We start from the raw sequence: 20368 nt of genomic DNA on the forward strand, positions 1-20368 counted from the left end.
ATTTTTCTAACCAATAAATTTAGAGCATCCTTTCTGAAAATGTTGTCCAGGGCCTACTTTTTGTGGTCATGTGGTTTTCTTGTTGGGCTGAAATAGAATTTCATTAGTTAATAAATAATCTTTATTTCAGTTTGTAAATTTTCAGATATGGTTAGAATATATTATATTAAAAAGCTCAATAATTAAAAAGTTCTTTTATATACTTTGAAATAAAACAATTTTAGCCTCTGTAAACATTGTGTTGTGCCCTTTGATTGGAGAAGATCTGGGTTCAATTCTTCTTATGATGAGAGTAATTTTCGTGTACTTTTCAATTGAAGGCAAGTTAGCTGACTTTATATTGAGGTAGCAGAGTTTTTCTTCCAAAAACTTTGAGTTTTTCATCTCACACATAGACAAATCAACCAAAAAAGAACAATGCAATTTACAAACAGAAAATAGTATTGGTGTTGGGTGATAGATGGTGTTGTGCCTATGGTGGTAGTATGGTTGTGAATTGTTAGAAGATAAATGATGAGTTGCATGTGTGTGTGATGGAGTAGTGTGTTCTTTCCACGATGAGTCTTAGGACCTCCTGGAGGTATCATGTAATATGCATAATTTCCTGCATGCTGAATATCTCAACATGCTTACACTGCTTGGAAAGAAATCAATGGGCACCATAGAGTGAATAACAAACAGCCATGGCGCTGATCTTAATAAGATGTAGGACCTACTTTCACTGCGATGACTGCGGCAATCTTATGGGTGCACTTTCCACAAGCATAAGATATCATAGTGATCACTGGGAATTTTCGACTGTTCTTCCTGTTGTTATGTATGAGGTCCTGGACTGTTGTGGGGAAAACATCCCCTGACCTCTCCCCATCAGTAGGGTTGAGATGAAAGCTCTCTGTAAGCCAGTCAAGTGTAGTGACATTCATATCCACAAACCATGCAGTTACATCCTTATGACACTGTTCTGTTTTGCTGAAAGAGACAATGGTCAGTTCCATAAAAATGCCACAAAGCAGGAAGCATTGCATTGTCCATAATGTTCAGTTATCTCTTAGAGTTCAATGCTTATGGCACCACAGAGGTCAGAGACCAAACCAGGAAAAACAGGACCATACCTGGAGACCATACCACACTGCCATTTCCAAATTTCATAGTTGGGATTATGCACTGTGGTAAAGAGACGTTCACTAAGCATATGCTGCACCCATGTGTCCATCTGCTCAGTAAAAGGTGTAGTGTGATTTTGTTCCAAAACACAGCTTTCCAAGAACTTCTGCATCCCACTGTAAATGCTCTTTGCACCACTGAAGACGATGCTGCTTTGGGTAATGTGGGGCTTGCATATTGTGATCCTATCATGAATTTGAACAGTTCTGTTTAAGGAATTACATTTTTGAAAATATTTAAAGTTATTTCATTAATGATTTTATTTAAATGTTAATTATTTTTGCCAGCTGTAATCACATAAAGTAATATATTGTTAATCACAGCTTTATTTCCAGCTCTACAATCTAAACTGACTTCATCGGTCATTAATGTGAGAACACCACTGATTAGGATGATGGGGTCTTTAGCTCGAAATTTTGATGAGGCAAAAGTAAAACTGAATAATTTGCAAGAAGAGCCAGACAATGATACTAAGCTAAAAATTTATGCTCTGTTTAAACAGGTAAAACATATATTTTAAGCATTCTAAACAGTTTATATTATTGTTACAATAACATATGTAAGCATATTAGATTTTATTTGTTGAGTGAAATAAATTTAAGATTTCTATAAGAGCACAAAATCTATTTTTGAAGACATGTTTCTTCCTTTATCTGAATAAATGTCTTTCCTGGTACTGTGTTATTAAGAATTAAAAAAAAAAAAAAAATCATCTTTTCGGCTGGCCTGGTTGGCCGAGTGGTTAGTGTATCTGCTGTCCAACCAAAACGCTGTGGGTTTGAATCCCGCTGTAGGTATGGATGTTTGTGATTGTATGTGATGTGGTGGAGGGTAGATGGCATTGGTGCAGTGATAGTTGGTGGATTATGTGGTGGAGAGAGACAGTTGTAGAGTAGGTACCTTCCCTCGATGAGTCTTTGCACTCCCTGGAGGTGTCATGTAATAATAATAAATAATATTTCCCATTTTGTTGAGTCATTTAACCAGATGAAATTCCAATATTTTGCTAAAGGTAATTTTTTAGTTCTTATGTTATAAACCTTACGTTTATAATTTCAGAAATCCAACTTCCAAATCAAGATTGCAAATAGAAATCAGTCTCTGAATTTGGATAGGTTTTTATTAACAACTGGAATGTTCAAAAAGGCTCACTGTATTCTGTAAAATTCTTGTTTTTCATCAATTTTCCTCAAATGAACCATTTCCATTAGCTCTACAATTTTCCTTAACTTCTGTTGGTTGAAGTTCTTCAGCTATCATTAATAATACCTCTCCCTCTGCCCTGTTTCCTCTATCCTCTCTGAAAATACAATATCCATTGCATTCTATTCTTGTAACTACATCATTCTCTAACAACCAAGTCTCTCTGATGCTAGTAATTTTTTTTTTTAAGTCAAGCTGACCATGCTAAAAACTCCTCTCCTTTATTTCTGATACTTCTTGCATTTATGTGCATGCATTTCGACATCCACTTGGGCTTACACTTATCTTTACATAATGTCGTTATCTATGTTATGTTGTTGCTTTTCTTATTTTATATCTTCTCTTTCTATCTTTCAATTGCTATTTTACTTCTTCAGATATTGGGCCTAATATACTTACATCTAGGATTGTTTCCTCTTCGGATACTGGCAGATTTATATTATGCTGTGCCAGCCAGTATCCTATAGCAGAAAAGATCCTTACTCAGGGAGACAATACTAGATTTTGAGGCATTCTTACACTATATTTTACTTTAATATGGCTGTATAGATTAAGACTGCAGTCGTGACATAAATCTATGATTATATACACTTTCTAATTCCTTCCCGCCAAAAGAGGTTCTATTTTTATAAGTGGTAATTCGGAATCGTAGTCAGGCATGACTCAGTTTTAGGCAAATAAATCATGTCTATTGGAATATCAGAGCAAACTACACTAAAGAATTTCATGCATTCAATTCATCTCAATACTAAATAAGGAAACTCAAATTAAAAGATCAACACACTTTAAGTTTAAATCAAAGGTTATAAAGCATGTAAAAACAGTAACTGATAATTGGGATAGATAGCAAATGATATGGTGTTAAACCAAAAGTCCTTCTGCAAGCAATTCATGAGATAATATAACAAAGATTCTAATGTTATTCAGTTACTATAAATCTACAATCCCAGTCTCGTTATGTTAAATCAGTCACATACAACACAAAAGATCTCTTCCAAACAATTCTTCTTATTCTCAAAAGGAGTTTAACTATCTAATTAGAGTCTGTCCACAAAGTCCTTTAGAATAATGTTCATAATTTACATTCACACATAATTTTCTTTCTTCTAAAGAATTCTAAACACAAAATAGAGTAATTCTACTTTACCGAACTTTTTCCTACGTCTTTCAACACCACGTGTACGTCTGTTTACTTCTTGTCTATTGGCTGTCCTTACACCAGTGCAGGGGCTACGCTATCTTCATAATTACTGCTGAACATGGACTCGATTCTTTGCGTCTCAGGAAACTCTCTATTCCTCTTGATGGGACTTTTCATCAAGGGCTCGATTCTGCTAGGACTGGAAATTTCACCTTCAGCTCTGTGTGGAATCCTACAACATTCTCAGGAAAGCTCGCCGTTCGACATCGTAGCACTGACGCTTCCCCCCCCCCCTTACTCGAACCATCAGCTAACTTCCAAACCAGGAACCAGGAAAACGATAAGTAGAGAGAGCTGATACGGTGCTCATTCCTTTATATTCTTCGTTCAAGCGCCCCCTTTTTTGGAGTCCCCTTTGCACACGATCTGTATCTTTTCTCCCCTCGGGCTCATCCCTTGCTCTCCCCTTTGCTGTTATACTCTTGTATTCACGGAATTTTCGTCAACCTACTTTCCGCGTAAGCTACTGCCTCCGGCGTTACACTGGACACGTGTAGTTGTATACCTTCTATGAATTGTTACTTAATATCCATCTGGTGACTCACAATCATTCTATACAGCTAAAGTGAGGCTTAAATAATATTAACAAATTCTTCTTTTAAGACAATCTCTAATTCGATCTTGGTATGATCACAATAGATTAAAATACATGCTACATAAAATAAAATGCAATTTTTTACATAGGTGAAGAAGTTTCACTTTAATTTCAGCTGATGTGCAGGTATTTCTTTGTTTGTGTAGTTTAGTATGTTAGACCCTGAATGAATGAATTCTTTGCAAGATTCCTTCATTCAGGATCTAACAACTGCTTATTCAGATTTGAAACCTGGGAAACTCCATCCAGCTCTTCAGTCATTCCTGCACTCATTCTCATTTGTCCCAGGGGTGGCTAGACACATGATTGCTTCCCCCTGTAATATCTCTGGTTTCCCTGATTTTTCACTTCCAAATGCTCACTGAACAACTCTTTCTCCAAGTATTCAACTCAAACTATTTAAGTGCAGTCTATCAGGATATACAGGTCCTTACATCCATCAAATTCACTTCACACATCTATAAACTATACACCATTTCTCCTACATCATCTTCTCATTGTAAATCTTTTCATTCTAATCTATACTGTCATAATCAAAATCACCCTTCCCTTGTTCACTAACTCAAGTTGCTTATCCATTTCTTCATCACTACTCTCTACATTCCCTGGCTTATAGCAATAAAGAACTAAAATTTCCATTCCTTTCCATTCCTATGCTAATCATCCCCATACATACATTCACTATGACTTCCACCATCCACTCTTCCTATGCTGTCTCCCTGTCTCTCCCCCATTTCCCTGTTCAGTACCGTCGACAGGGTGTAGCATAGAGGCAACCTGCCTCACGACACAGCTTAATAAGGATGCTCATTCAGCCATATTGCAGTAGGCACCATCACTACATGAACAATTCCTGTTAGTGTAGCAAGTGTGAAAGAAGTTTTTCCAAGCTTAAACTGATTAAAAATTATTTGTGAACAGCAATGACCCAAGAAAGATTGGTTGGTCTAGCAACTATATTGATAGAGACGGACATAGCTTATAATTTAAATTTAGGAGAGCTTATAAAGTTTTATTTTGCGATATCCCCATAGAGCAAACATTTAATTAATATTATTATGTAATCATTTTGCATTAATGTTTCTCTTGTAATGAAAACAAAATAGCAATTGGAGATTTTCTTATATTTTTGTCTTATAATTCATCAGGGGTGATATTTAATTGTTTGCCTCAGGGTGCGATCTAATCTGGTGATGACCCTGTCCCTGTTATTCTTGCATTTCCATTCTTTCTTCATCTCACATTACTAGCCAAGCACTTCACTTCTGTTCCACTCTCCTGATTTTTCACTTCACCTCTTACTTCTGATCTTTTCCTTGCATCACACACTGCACCCCCATCTAGCAACAGATTCTCCAATTCACTTGCTCCAAATCCATTCAAATGCAGTCCATTGCTTCTGTATAATTCCATTCTTTTCTCAATTATCAATGCTCACACATCCCCAAATTGTACTCTCTTCTCCTCACACAGCTGCACCAGCATACCATTCATGATTCTTGTTTTCCATCTCACTTCAGCAACACACTGACAGCCTTTCCCACTATACTGTTATTTTTTCACTCTCCTCAATAACCTGATATCCATCCTTACATTCTCCTATTGGCCAACTAAATAACTTGTTCCCACATTGACCACTAACTCTTGCTTGTTTTCTCCTCATATTCGAAGCATGAATTATTTTGCTCCTTCTCCCCTCTGGAAAGCAGACCGTATGGAACCTCCATAGACTACTATTCTTGAGTCATTCATTACCTCTTTTTCTTTTATTTCTTTCTTTTGCACTAGTATCTGCACTCCACAAATTCTCAATCTGTCATCATAATCTGTATTCTGCAATCCTGGTATCATCTTTAATACTCTCCTTTGTAATCTCTCTCTCTCTCTCTCCACAACCAGATCACCACTGAAACCAGAGACCAGACCTGTATATAATAAAACTGAATAAAACAGAGGAGAGGAAAATTTTAACACCAGTGTACTCCTCTCAGGAAAGGCAGCCTGGGAGAAGTTATAATATTTCATCCCAACAAGAATGTAGGTAGATATTTTTTAACATTTGCATTAAGTGTAAAACGCTTTTTAAATTATTAAATATATTTTAATTATACAAATCCAAAATGCATGCACTAGAAACAAAAAAATGTGAAGTGGTTAAAAACATCACGTTTTTAACCAGTGATCCATATTAAAAATTTTAGAAATGCAGAAGACATTAATATAAACTATTTTAATATTAATTACTATTAGACTGCACTTCAAGATTTCTTAATTACCAACAACAACAACACAGCTGTTAAAGTATATTATTTCCATGTGTGCCTGTGACCTGTACATCTGTCACGACTTACGACACACAATTAAACATGTATAGATGCATGCATATGTGGCAAGAATTGCTGATAACCATTACAATTTAAGATGTGAATGATTCTGAAATTTAGCAGAGTTCCGACAGTCTGATTTCAACTATTTGAATTTAAACTTAATGGGTCACTTAAGGGTTAAAGCAAAATAACTGGAAGGAGACTTCCACGTTGCCTTTTGGTAATGTGGAGAACTGACTGGGGCTTCTGACCCAATATCCAATCCTCACCTTCATGTGGCATGCCCCATTAGTAGGTATCTGCTGGGTACTGAATGAATGGGAATGGAGTGGCAAGTTGGGATTTAGCCAGCCAAATTGTACTCTCTATTGGCTTAAATCACAAATGCATATGATTGTACAACAACATGGTGAGATTTCATGCCAGCTGGGGGCATCACCTAATTAAACAAGGCTACCACTGTTTTTGTTAGGGGACCAGGGCAAACAGTGAAAAGTCAACTACTGGAACAAACAGGCTCCAACTCAACATCTAGAAGAAGAAGAATAAACCCAACATCAGAATCACCGAAGATAGGAACCATCAACATAAGGAGTATTTATGGAAAGGAAATCAAACTTGCACAAGAATCGGAAAAGTACCACGTGGAATCATTGGCATTCTTGAGACGAAGACAAAAACAAGTAAGATTAAGTAATATTAAGATATTGCCTGATAAGTACAGGATTCTATTTTCAGGCAATAATGATCAAGGAAAGGAAGTAGTAGGGATAACATTGAACACCAAACATGAAGATAAACTTGATTGGATGATAGGTTCAAGTAGAGTTATGTGGGCAAACTTCAAAATGGGGAAAATGGACAATGAAACTTATTTTTGCCTAGGGTCCTACAGTAGGTTCTTCTAAGGAAGAAGTGGAGGAATTTTTTGAGTCATTAGAATAGGCAGCTGACATAAAGAAAATGGAAAAAGTGGTCCTTGTTTGGAGATCTGAAAAGCAGCGTAGGAAATGAATCCTGCCAGGCATATAGGAACATTTTGGCAAAATTTGAAGAACAGTGCAAAACCAATAATAATGATATTTCCTGGACCTCTGCTTAGAATACGGACTAGTGATTACTAACACCATGTATCAACATAAAGATGTTCACAAGGAGAGAAGACACAAGAAATGGGAATATCCTCATTGACTGTGTCGTTGATAGTGATATCATTATACTAGTTCAGGATACAAGAGTGTAAAGAGGATTTGAAATTGGAAGTGGCCATTATTTAGCCATTTTTATCCTGTGTAGTGTTATCACATTGAAAAGAACAGTATGTAAGAAAGTTTTAAAGAAAATTAAAATTGAGCGGCTTTTAAAGGTAAATTATAGACTCGACTATACAAACATTATTGAAGAAAAAATGAAACAAATTGAAAACAAGAACCAAACCTTGGAGTCTCAGTAGCAAACTCTAAAGAAGACACTGATTAATTCAGCTAGGGAGGTATGTGCTGAAGTTGTCTGCAAGGATAGAAACATAAGAACATCATAGTGGACTCAAGAAATTTTTATGAAGTCGTGGAAAAGAAGAAAGCATGCCAAAAGTTCCTAGCAATTAAATCATTAGCAAATAAATCATCTTCCTGTATTTCTACCTAAAAGGTAGAAATATAGGAAGATGATTTGATGTAAAATCAGGAGTAAGACAAGGATGCACATTATATCCACTCTTATTCATTATCTATATGGATTTCATTATGAAAGAAAGTGGTATTAAGCCTGATATATGATATGCAGATGGTATTGTACTCCTAAACACATTTAGTGCAAGTCTCCAGGATTCTCTAACTAAATTGAATAACAGCTGTTACAAATTTGGCATGAAAATCTGCAATAAAAAGACTAAAACTTTAGAAATAGGTAGGAGCATAGAAAATTTCAGCTGCATTCTGAATGAAGATTCTATAGAATAAGTAAAATATTTCAGCTATTTAGGTACAGTTTTTAGTAAAGATGGCAGGTTAACTCTGGAAATGGATAACAATAAGCAAAGCTAGTATGGTGGGTAGCCAGCTTAATAAATTTATATGGAATAAGAGAGAAATGAGTGAAAACACCAAACTAGCAGTATTCAAGCCCATTTTAAGTTATGGATCCAAGAGTTGGGTTAGAAATAAAGCACTTGATCAAAGACTAGAGACCACAGATATGAGGGTTCTGGAAAAAAAAGTAGAGGAGTGAACCGATGTCATCAAAGGCAGAATCATATTAAAAATGAAGATATTAGAAAGGAATTTGACATTATTAGCATTCAAGAATGTGTCATCAGAGCTAATCTAAGATGCATAGCCACTTAAATAGAATGGGTGAGGTAAGGTTAGCAAAACAGGTGTTTGATGCCAAAGTGGCAGGAAAGAGACGCAAAGGAAGACCTAAGTGGATCGATTCAGTCAGAAGTGCCTTAGATTGTTGAGAGGAAATTAATAATAATGGAAACTTCATCATGTAGTTCTGTCATAGTAACTTGAACACCACTTGAGAGTTCATATCAGGAAATTGATGATGACAAATTATGATATTTTAAAAAAAAAATTAGAAAATTATCAGCTAAAAGACTGAAAATATTGCAAACATCTGGAATCCTATCAAGGAGAATATCACAGTAGTAAAAACTCCATTAGAATTCTTAGTAAAATATGGCAAAAAAAAGTTTTAATGAAGAATATGAACTTTTACCAAAGGGGTAAAAAAAATAATTGGCTTAGCAACACCTATCTGATATTTGTGATACGAAGAGAACAGCAAGGAAGTCAGTAAAACAAACAACAAAAAATAAAATTTTTACATAAACAGATTGAAGAAATCCAGAAATAGTTTATATTAAATAACTAAAGAAAACTCTTCTGTGAAATTAGAAATCAACAATCAACATATGAAAACAGCAGTAATGAACAATAGCAATTGACAACTATTAGCCTACCAGAGATGAAATCGCAAACTGATAAAGTACTTTAATGACCTTATAAACTGTGACATGTCTGCTAAGAAAATAATAGAAAAATTATGCCTGTAACCCCCTGAAAATATTTAAGCCTTTGCTAGCCAAAGTACAAGAAAACAAAGCAACTCAGAAACAACAAAGCATAAGGCATTAATGGAGTAGTGGCCAAACTCATGAAATGTGGTGGTAGCGAGTTAACTACAGAAATATGTACTGATAAATATAACATGGAAAACAGATATTCTCAGAATGAAAAGAATCAGTCACACCAATATATAAGAACACAAAAATAAATGAAAATTAGACATTATTTCTGTCCACGGACTACAAAATGTGTAATATTTAAAAAAAAAAAAAAAAAGCGACGAACTGAGTCCAGTTTACCAAATTTACATTAAGACATTTTAGAGAAAAATTTGGAATATAATCAACCTGCCCATATTGTATTGATAGATTTTAGAAAAGCCTACGATAGGATTCATAGAGAAGACCTATAGAGTATTATGTGAATGCAGAATAAATTCAAAATTTGTACTACTAATAGCTCAAGTATGATATTAGCTCATGTAATCATCTTTTTGCTATTAAGACAGAATTGAAACAAGGAGCTATTTCACTCATCCTATTTAATTTAACTCTTGAAAAATGTATTACAAAATATTGCTTATATTTTTACATGTATAAAAGAAAGTGGGTTGATGGTGGCCAGTTTATCAGAATACCATTCAAGAATATACATATAGAAAAAACTGAAATGGAACCTAAAGAAAAGTAAAGCAGATCTGTAAAGAAGGTTATTAAGCTACTTATTAGCAAATTTTCTTCTAGACAGCATCAAGCTTTTTTTTTTTTTTTTTTTTTTTTTTTTTTTTTTTTTTTTTGAGAGGTAAGGAGGGAGGGAGTAGGAAGGTTGGTGCACCATCAAATGTGAGAACAGATTAAACCATCTGTACAGATTAGAAAAGTAGTATTCTTGCTTCTATCTTAACATCTTCAAGGAAGATAGGGACTAATTCTCTTGTTAACTGGTAATTAGTTTATGGAATTAACAACGCATATAAAGTATATTAATTAAAGGTAACTTTAATGAATAACTTCTATATTTCGGCAATGTCACATTGCCATCTTCAGGAACATAAAGATATGGTATGTGCACTCAGGAACTAACACAAAGCAAATGAGGAAGAAAGCAAGAAACTAATATTGTTCCTAAAGTCCTAATGGTGCCCTCTTGCGGGCTAATTTGGTAGTCTTGGCAGTTGGGCTGAAGTTCTCATAATGAAAGTCTCCCAAATTTGGGGCAGTTTCATGCACCCAAATTTGTTGAGGTTAGGAACGTTTTTTAGAGCTGCTGAAGATTCTTTGAATAATCTTTCGTATTTAAACTTGCTGCGATGTACAGCCGCTCTGGTGAAACCATCCGGTTTCACCAGCGCGGCTGTACTGGTGAAACCGGATGTAGTCTTGGTGTTCTGAAATCCTGATATTTGTTGTTCTGCCTGTTTGGCCAAAGTAGGACAATTTGCAGCTGCAAGGGACCTGGTATACACCAGGTAGGTCTAGGGGAAGTGGTTGGTCTTTGGTAGAGCGGATAAGGGATGCCAACTTTTTATATGGTCTGTAACAGGAAGTAAGGTCATATTTTTTGAGGATATTGGTTATTTTTTCAGAGGTGCCCTGGATGTAGGGGATGGTGATAGACTTGGTGTAATCTTTATTGTGGAGGGGGGTTGTGGTTTACAGGTTTTAGTATTTTTTGGATTTTTTTGGGGTTATAGCCATTGGCTAAGAAAGTGTTGAGGATGTGGTTTAGTTCAATAGTCAGGGCCTTGATATTTGAGCAGATTAATTTTGCCCTGTTATATAGTGTTTTTATCACCCCATATTGTTGTGAGGGGGGGGGTGGGATTGCTGGTGAATGTATCTGCCAGTGTGGGTGGGTTTTCTGTAAACCGAGAAAACCAAAGATCCATCAAGCTGGCGGGTGATTAAGGTGTCTAGGAAGGGGAGGGTGTTGTTTTCCTCTTTTTCTAAGGTGAACTGGACTCTGGGGTGTTGGTTGTTTAAGTGTGCTAGGAAGGAGTGGAGTATGTCTGAGCCATGTGGCCAAATAGCAAACACATCATCCACATAATGAAGCCAAATAGTGGGTTTTTGTGGGGCGGAGTTTAAGGCTTTCTCTTCAAATGTCTCCATAAAGAAATTGGCCAAGGGTGGGGAATGTGGTGAATCCACGGCTGTCCCCTCTATCTGTTTGTAGAACTTTCCTTGCCAAACGAAATAGCCCGAGTTCATTGTGAACTGAAATAGGGCTGAGATATCGGGAGGAAACTTGGTTTGGATGAGCTCAAAGGTTTCTTTGAGTGGGACATTAGTGAATAGGGAGGAGACGTCAAAACTGACCATTATGTCAGTGTGTTGGAGTGTGAGGTTTTCTATACTGGCTTTAAAGTGGGCTGAGTTTTTTATGTGTGATGGTGTGTTGCCAGTGTAGTGTGTGAGCGTTTTGGCTAAATGTTTGGCTAATTTATATGTGGGGGAATCAATGCCATCCACTATGGGACGCAATGGCACATTTTGTTTATGTATTTTTGGGAGTCCATATAATCGGGGGGGTCTAGAGTTATAAGGTTTAAGTTTGTTGGTGACTTCCACAGGCCAAGAAGTGACTTTCTTAAGGAGTCTGTGGATAGTTCTAATCTGAGAGCTGGTTGGATTATATTCAATGGGGAGGTAAGTAGTACGGTCTGGTACTAAAGAATTTAGCTTACCTTTGTACATTTTTGATTGAGTATCACAGTGGCGCTTCCCTTATCAGCTTTGGTGATTACTATTTTTTTGTTGTTTTTCAATTCTTGTAGGGCTGTATATTCGTTTTTGGATAAGTTGGATTTTGGAGGTTTGGCTTTAGTGAGAACACTGACTACATCCAGTCTTACGTTGTTGGCGATATGGTTAGGCAGGTTGCGAATTCCACACTCTATTTGGATCATGATTTCTTCAGCAGGTATCCTTTTAGGAGCTAGGGCGAAATTGTGACCATGTGAAAGTGCGGTGAGTGCTTCAGGCTTTAAAACTGCCGACGAGAGGTTGACTACAGTGTTGAGTGGCGGCTGAGGTATGGAAGTAGAAGTCTTTGTCAGGATTTCGTATTTTTTCACGTGCCGACTACGTATTTTTTCGAATTCCTTTCTTGCCGATGCGCATGAGATGTCATGAAGTATAGACCAAAGATCAAGGCCGAGTGTATTCGAAAGCTCTTCCTCTAGCGCCCGTAAGGTTTTGTTTTCATCGGCAAGGAGAACGCGCGTCGCGGTAATTTGTTCTCTTAACAGGGCGAAGCTAGTGCAGTTATAAATGCGTAGAGCTTTCTCAGAAGTAAAACGGTGCTTCAGTTTGACACAATTACGGATCACTTTGTTATCCCGGCAGTGTTTTAGGAACGTCAGACGATTTATTTGCCTCGATATCTTCAACCTCAATTTGCCGTATTGACGGGCCTTTCGTGCGATTGCATCTCCGTGGATGATCATGATTCTAGTAGCAAGACTTATACGTTGGTTAGACATAACTGGTAATTAGTTTACGGAATTAACAACGCATATAAAGTATATTAATTAAAGGTAACTTTAATGAATAACTTCTATATTTCGGCAACGTCACATTGCCATCTTCAGGAACATAAAGATATGGTATGTGCACTCAGGAACTAACACAAAGCAAATGAGGAAGAAAGCAAGAAACTAATATTGTTCCTAAAGTCCTAATGGTGCCCTCTTGTGGGCTAATTTGGTAGTCTTGGCCTAATTCTCTTGTTTTGTACTTGATCTTGGGATGGGACACAGATAGTAATCTAACAAGAAGCATAAGAATTTCTTATGCTTCTTGTTTACTTATCAGGAGGACAAACCATAAATCATGGCCTGCACGTCAGTTGAAACCAAAAGTTGCATGGGGAGAAGGAAAGAACGTTTGTTTCAGGATATATTAGAAATCAATGCTTAAGGGAAATCCTATATTTAGTATATTTAAATTATATAAAAAAGTGTAATTATATGAACAGACATTAGACACAAATAATTTTGTTCATGTAAGAGGGGGGGGGGGGAGAATAGTTGTGAATAGAAATACTTTCATTAGAGGCATGTGAATTGCTAATAATTTACACTTGTCTTGTATGTGTAGTAAATTGCTTTGGGGTGGAACAAATTGCATGTCATCCTGTAATTTCCAGACAAGTATGTTCACATATGGTGGGCATTATTATTAGTCGTATGACAAAAGGAAAAGAGATTTGTTTGTAAAATATAAATAACTAACCAATAATACAGTATCTGTATATTGGTAGCTTAATAAATGACTTTATGAAGGGGCATATTCATCAAACTAATAATGTTGATTGATCAGCCAAGGGGAATGGTGTCGAGGCTAGCTGGTGAACGGACGTGCTATCGGAGAGCTCCTGAGAGATTTGTGTTTTTTGTTGATTTATTGGTGTTTTGGATTCAATTTAATGGACTTAAGTGTTTAATTTTGGTATATTATTAGAGCTTTATTAACGTGGTTAGTGTACTAAAGTGTTTTATAACATAATCTATGTCGGGAAGTCGCCGCTAGATGAATTCGTAATGAGTAGTTTTCGTGCAAGCTCCAGATAAGGTTACAGATAAATATGGCACCTGTGCGTAGGAAAATGGCGGCCAGTAATGAAGGTTCGCCATCGTTATCAAAGAACGGTAGCATAAAAGAAATGAGTCAGTGTACTAGCTGTGAAATGTACGCTTTGCGGAGTGCGGTCGGAGTGTGGTTAGATGATGATCAAGGATTGAATGTGTGTAGAAAATGTAGGGAGAATGCGGAATTGAAGTGTATTTCGGATCGTGAGTGTGATATTTTTGTCAACCTTCAGAATGAAGGAAATAGGGATATGACAAGAAACGGCAAGGTTGTACATGAAAATTGTGAGAGTGTGAATGTAGAAAGTGTGAATGATAGTATAAATGGTTTCTCAGAGAACAAAAAAGATGAGATAGATGCATTGAGTGAGATCGTGTTGTTGAATAGTGCGATTGAAAGAGCAAAACAGCAGCTAGAGTGCATGAACAAAAGTAGACTGAATGAACCAACCAATAATAAAAGGTATGACAGGAAAAATAGACGTATGAATGTGAACATGAACAAAATGAAGGATAGAGTGCTGTATGGAGACTCATTAGTACGAGGTGTGTTAGTAGAGGATTTGACAAAATCGTACCAACCTGGTGCGACCATAAAGGACGTAACTGCGTCTATTAGAGAGCAAAAGGAAAGAGTGAAAGAAATGATTGTTGTGGCAGGTACGAATGATTTGAAAGGAGATAAAATGGAAATGATAGAAGACCTGAATGAATTGTTTGAGATAGCAAAAGAAAAGAGTGAGAGAGTTAGAATGATTAGTCTTTTGCCACGGTATGACAGTGAAATGTTTAAAAGGAGGGTTATAATTGCAAATGACTTTATGCGTGGGTTATGTATGACGAGTGGTGTGGAATTTGTGGATGTGTGGAGTGAGTTTGATGGGCGAAAGGATCTATATAAGATGGATGGCTTGCATTTGAATGGTTACGGTGTAAGAAGACTTGAGAAAGTGTTGCTGAATGTAGTGGATGTGCAAATTCAGGGAAACTAGATTTGTTAGGGGGGGGGGAGTAGAGATACAGTCCTTATGGAGGCAGTTGAATGTAAGAATGAATATAATATGTCAGAGCAAATAAGGACAACAAATCAGAGTGGGATAGTTAATATAAGGCATCAAGGTAGGGTTGGGGCTAATGGGGGTCTTAAATTCATGTACACTAATACTAGGAGTATTAGGAACAAGAAGGAAGAGTTTTTGGCCATGGTTGGCACTTCCAGACCACAGGTTATAGGTATTAGTGAAACATGGCTGACTGTAGATGATATAACTAGTGGGATTGAATGTGATGGGTATAGTGTGTTCAGGAATGACAGAGAGAATAAAATGGGGGGAGGAGTATTGTTGATGATAGCTGATGAGCTCCAGCCAAGGAGAATAGAAGTTGAATTGCAGGATAGAGAAAAGAGCACATTTGAGGCCATTTGGTGTGAGATTGTGGCTAGCAGAACTAAATATACAATTGGGTGCTGCTATAGACCAGGTGATGGAAAAGATGGTGGTGACAGTATGCACAAGCAAATAGAAGAAATGGGTGGAAGCAGGGTGATTATTATGGGAGATTTCAACTATGGTCGCATTGATTGGAGTGAGGAGAGGACACACGGGAGGAAGGAACTGGATTTTATGCGGTTATTAAGGGACAACTATCTGCGACAGCATGTAATGGAAAATACTAGGGGTCAGAGAGTGCTTGACCTAGTAATTACATCTGAGGATTTGGCTGTAACAAATATGACCACATTGCCACCAATCGGTGAGCGTGATCATAGGGTCTTAACTTGGGAGGTGGCTAAAGGTGTAGAATTTTCAATTAAGACAGGGTACATGTGGAATTATCGGGCTGGAAAGTATGACAAGCTTAGGAGTTTGATTGGTTCAGTGCCATGGCATGTACAACTGCAAGGACTAGAAGTTGATAGTGCATGGGAGGTAGTTAAGAAGTGCTTGCATGAAGCAATGGCTGACTGTATACCTAGAGTCCGAATAATAAATCAAGTAGGGGTTAAATGGATGAATAACACCATTAAGCTTGAGTTCCAAAAAAAGAAACAACTATGGAGGGAATTTAAGGAGAAGGGTGACCGGCAGGCACATGAATGGTATAAAGCGCAGGCCAGAAGGGTGACGAGTGTGGTAAGAAAAGCAAAAAAGGATTACGAAAGAACATTGGCCATGCAGGCTAAAGAGAATCCTAAACAGTTTTTTAGATATGTAGCAAGTAAAAGGAAAAATGTACATGGCAGATTGATTTTAAAGAATGCCGATGGTAGGGAGGTAACTGAATCAGTTGAGATAGTTGAGTTACTGAGTGAGCACTTTGCAAAAGTATATCATCCAGGTGGTGACATTGCAGAAACGAATAAACCAGTAGATTATACGGGAATTGTGGTTAATGAAATGGAGGTGAGTAGTCTATTGCATAACCTCAATGTCAATACATCTGTGGGATTGGATGGTATACCAGCTCATGTTGTACGAGAAGCAGCTAAAGAATTGTCAGTACCCTTGACCATTTTGTTTAATTTGAGTCTCGGGTCTGGGTTAGTCCCGAGCGGGTGGAAAGAGGGGAAAATAGTTCCACTGCATAAAGGTGGTTCCAAGACTGCTGTTGTAAATTACCGACCGATTAGCATATCAGGAATCATTGTCAAGGTCTTAGAGAAAATAGTCAAGAGGAATATACAAGATTGGATAGAAGAAAATGGGATACTGTATCGGGGACAGCATGGTTTTGTGAAGGGTAGGTCATGCCTCAGTAACTTGCTCACGTATTATAACACAGTGACGGCTGAACTGGATAAGGGTAATGGGTTTACGGTGATTCTACTGGACCTTGCCAAGGCCTTTGACAGGATTCCACATGGAATTCTAATCAGTAAATTGCAGCATATGGGAATGGACATAGGGTTGGTGAGATGGATAGGAGGGTGGATGACGGAGAGATATCAGAGAGTGGTTTACTCGGGAGTAGAGTCCACAAGACGGCCTGTGACTAGTGGTGTGCCACAAGGATCTGTTCTTGGACCACTGCTGTTTAATTTGTTCATAAATGATATAGGAAATGATCTGAGAGGAACAGTTCATTTGTTTGCGGATGATGCGAAGTTGGGTAGGGCAATAGCGAATGCAGATGATGTCAAAATTTTGCAGGATGATTTGGATAGATTGGAGGTCTGGGCTAAGGAGAATGGATGTCAGTTTAATGTGGCAAAATGTAAGGTTATGCATTTTGGGGTGAAAAGATTGGCGGCAGTTTACTGCATTGGTGGAACCCTGCTCCAGGAAATTGATGAGGCACGAGATTTAGGAGTGTTGGTAGATAAGGAATTGAAATTTAGGGGACACATTGCAAAAGTGACCAAAACAGCTCATCAAATCACTTGGTTACTGAAGAATACATTGACAAGCAGAGACAAGCAGGTTATTGTTCCTCTCTATCGAGCCTTGATAAGACCCCATCTAAACTACTGTGCTCAGATTTGGTCACCTAGGTTTCTTCTTGATGGGGAGGAGGTGGATAGGATCCAGAGGCGAGTGACCAAGATGATAGCAGGTCTGTGGAATGAACCGTATGAGAACAGGTTGAGGATTTGTGGGTTGCAAAAATTGGTTGATAGGCAGAGGAGGGGAGATATGATTGAGACATTCAAGTTACTGAAGGGTTTCTATAAAATTAATTCAGAAGATATTTTTGAGAACAGGGCTGGTTGTGGGAGGACTAGGGGACATCCATGGAAACTGGGCAAAAGTGTGGTTAGTAAAGGTGTTAGAGCTGGGTTCTTTACTTTTAGAGTAGTGAATGAGTGGAATGCGCTCCCTGAGTCTGTAGTGGATGCTGTGACAGTGAATGAGTTTAAGGCGAGGTATGATAGATACTGTATGAATGTCAAATAGTTGTGATGAATATGATTTGGGGCCAGCTCGATGAGTCTAATGACTCCCTGGAGTTGCCCGTAATAATAGTAATAATAATAGTAATAATTCATCTAGGACTGGCATGAAAAGTGCAATTCGAGCAAATCATCCTACAGTTTGTTTTGCTTGTTATGTGTATTTATTTTTGGGTTCATATTTTGCTTTTTTGTTTTCTAACAATCTTCTTTTATTCAATAATTGTGGCCAGTTTTTTAACATACACATACCTGCCACTAAATCAGAAACTTTTATTTGACACTGTGTTTCAGTATTAGCATATGACTGCCAATACTGATTCTCTTATATTCCCTGTGCAAAGTTCAGTGAGATATGGATCTGGAACAGAGTTCATTAAATGCATTGGTCAATTGCTGCACACACGAAGTTCTGTTTGTTTGTACAAGCCTTCTCAGTGACAATCTTGTCACTGAGAAGGCTTGACACCTGACAAACTGTCTTAAGACCACATTTATTCCTCTTAGACAAGCAACATAGGTTATTTTTCTACTGATTAAACACCTGGGATATCTTACTTTTTGTGAAACCGGTCGGCATCTCTGATTTCAAAATCATGGCTCCAGCCAGACAGGCACTCACAGTAAGTCCTTTATCAAACTCCAAAAAAATCCCTTTCTTTTTCCAATTGTGATCAACACTATTGATGATTACTGACCCCAGCAACATTCTTAAATAGTTGCCTAGAACATGTGATGCAAGTGACCAAGTATTTTGCATATATGCTGCTTGAGTGATGTTTACATGCACGTGTAGTAGTAAATCCCAGATATGCTTTTTTGAGATCACCAGATTCAGTCCTTTCCTTGTAAAAAATAGAATTCATTTTTGTTCACAGGAATAAACAGATTTTTACTCATATCCATTCTTACTGAAGACTAGAATGAAAATGTCACTGTATAGTGAACAACATCCTTTCTTCTACAGATACCATACCGTGCAGATGCAAGCCAAACAAATAGATGTTTTATTGTATCAATAAATACAGCACAGAGACATTAAGAGTATATACTTTATTTCAGGATGATTACACAAATTTACACAAAAGCTGTACTGCATATATACAAAGTAAATGTACAATGTCCTAAAAATCTGTCAAATTTTCATTTCTGGAAAATTTGTGGTCACGCTAATGTAATGTGAATGTAATTAAGTAGGCCACTATGCCAGGCTCTATCACATGCTGTGGAAATTTCCAAAACCCATCAAAAGTTTCTAGAGGTGAGTGAAATTTTGGCTCGATCTATTGTGGATAAAGATGGCATAATCCATGGTTGTTGCTAATTGATTAGCATGCCTCAAAGTAGTGAAGAATGTGTTGACCTGTTTACAAAAGCGAGGGCAGATCATAAGGTAGTACTTGGTAAGCAGGACTCTATACCAGATATAATGGCTTATTCTAGTGATGCATCATTTACTTGACATAAGAAACACATAATTTACTATTAACTTCTCACAAGTTTTCATATTTATCAAAATCACTGAGCTCTCCAGTAGAACTAGACTTAACACTGTGTATAAGATTATTATTACAATGGATAATTAATTTTTATAGCTTGTAATGCTCAGTAAAGTTGGAAAAAAAAATACTCAGTTACAGATTAATTATGCTAGCACTTTTTTGAGGTCTGTTACATACATGACTTTTAGCAATTTTTATCTTTATAAAAATGCCTTTTTGTTATCTCTGATTTCAAGGCAACTGTTGGCAAATGTAGTGTAGCTAAACCCGGAGGATTTGATTTTATTGGTAAAGCCAAATGGGAAGCCTGGAATCGCCTTGGATCTTTGTCTCAGGTATGATTTAGCATGTGGTGTTACTATAAAGCTTTCAGTATCCTTGAGAGAAAAATAATATCCTTTCTGGTCATTTTCCCACATTTATCATATATAATCAAATATTAATACTGTAGAGAATCAAAACGTTAATTTTCATTGGAATGTTGGCTGAGAAGATATTATATATTTTTAAAAAAACCAAATTTAGTATAAAGTCAAAAATCTAGAATTCTTGGAAACTAAGTACTCCAGACTTCTAGACTTTTCTTCCTGTTTCTGACAATATAATTCATCTAACATGGTTACTCAACATACTCACGAGTAGTGCAAAGTGAAGGGCAAGAAGGGTGACTAGTGCAAGGCCAAAACAGATTATGAAAAAAAATTAGCTAAGCAGGCCAAAGTAAATCAAAAAGAGTTTTTTCTTTATATAGCAAGTAAAAGGAAGAACGACTACGGAAAGATGACCAGTGCTGATGATAAGAAGGTGACAGAAGCAAAA

General features: G+C 37.0%; 1 protein-coding gene across 3 annotated transcripts in view; it reads left to right on the forward strand.

Moving 5' to 3' along the window:
• Positions 1 to 20368, forward strand: part of LOC150100942 (enoyl-CoA delta isomerase 2-like) — a 172516-nt gene that overhangs the window by 15698 nt on the left and 136450 nt on the right. For 2 of the 3 annotated variants that reach the window (XM_090401280.1, XM_090401281.1), the window contains 2 exons: positions 1500 to 1666; positions 19786 to 19884. In XM_090401280.1, coding sequence (XP_090257406.1) covers positions 1500 to 1666; positions 19786 to 19884 — 266 coding nt within the window. Of the gene's footprint in view, positions 1 to 1487; positions 1667 to 19785; positions 19885 to 20368 lie in introns of all 3 variants that reach the window. The other variant, XM_090401279.1, reaches the window with a different exon arrangement.

Source organism: Typopeltis vanoorti, chromosome 12 (genome assembly GCF_054136105.1).
Source record: "Typopeltis vanoorti isolate ZY-2024b chromosome 12, IOZ_Tvanoo_1.0, whole genome shotgun sequence".
NCBI classification, from domain to species: domain Eukaryota; kingdom Metazoa; phylum Arthropoda; class Arachnida; order Uropygi; family Thelyphonidae; genus Typopeltis; species Typopeltis vanoorti.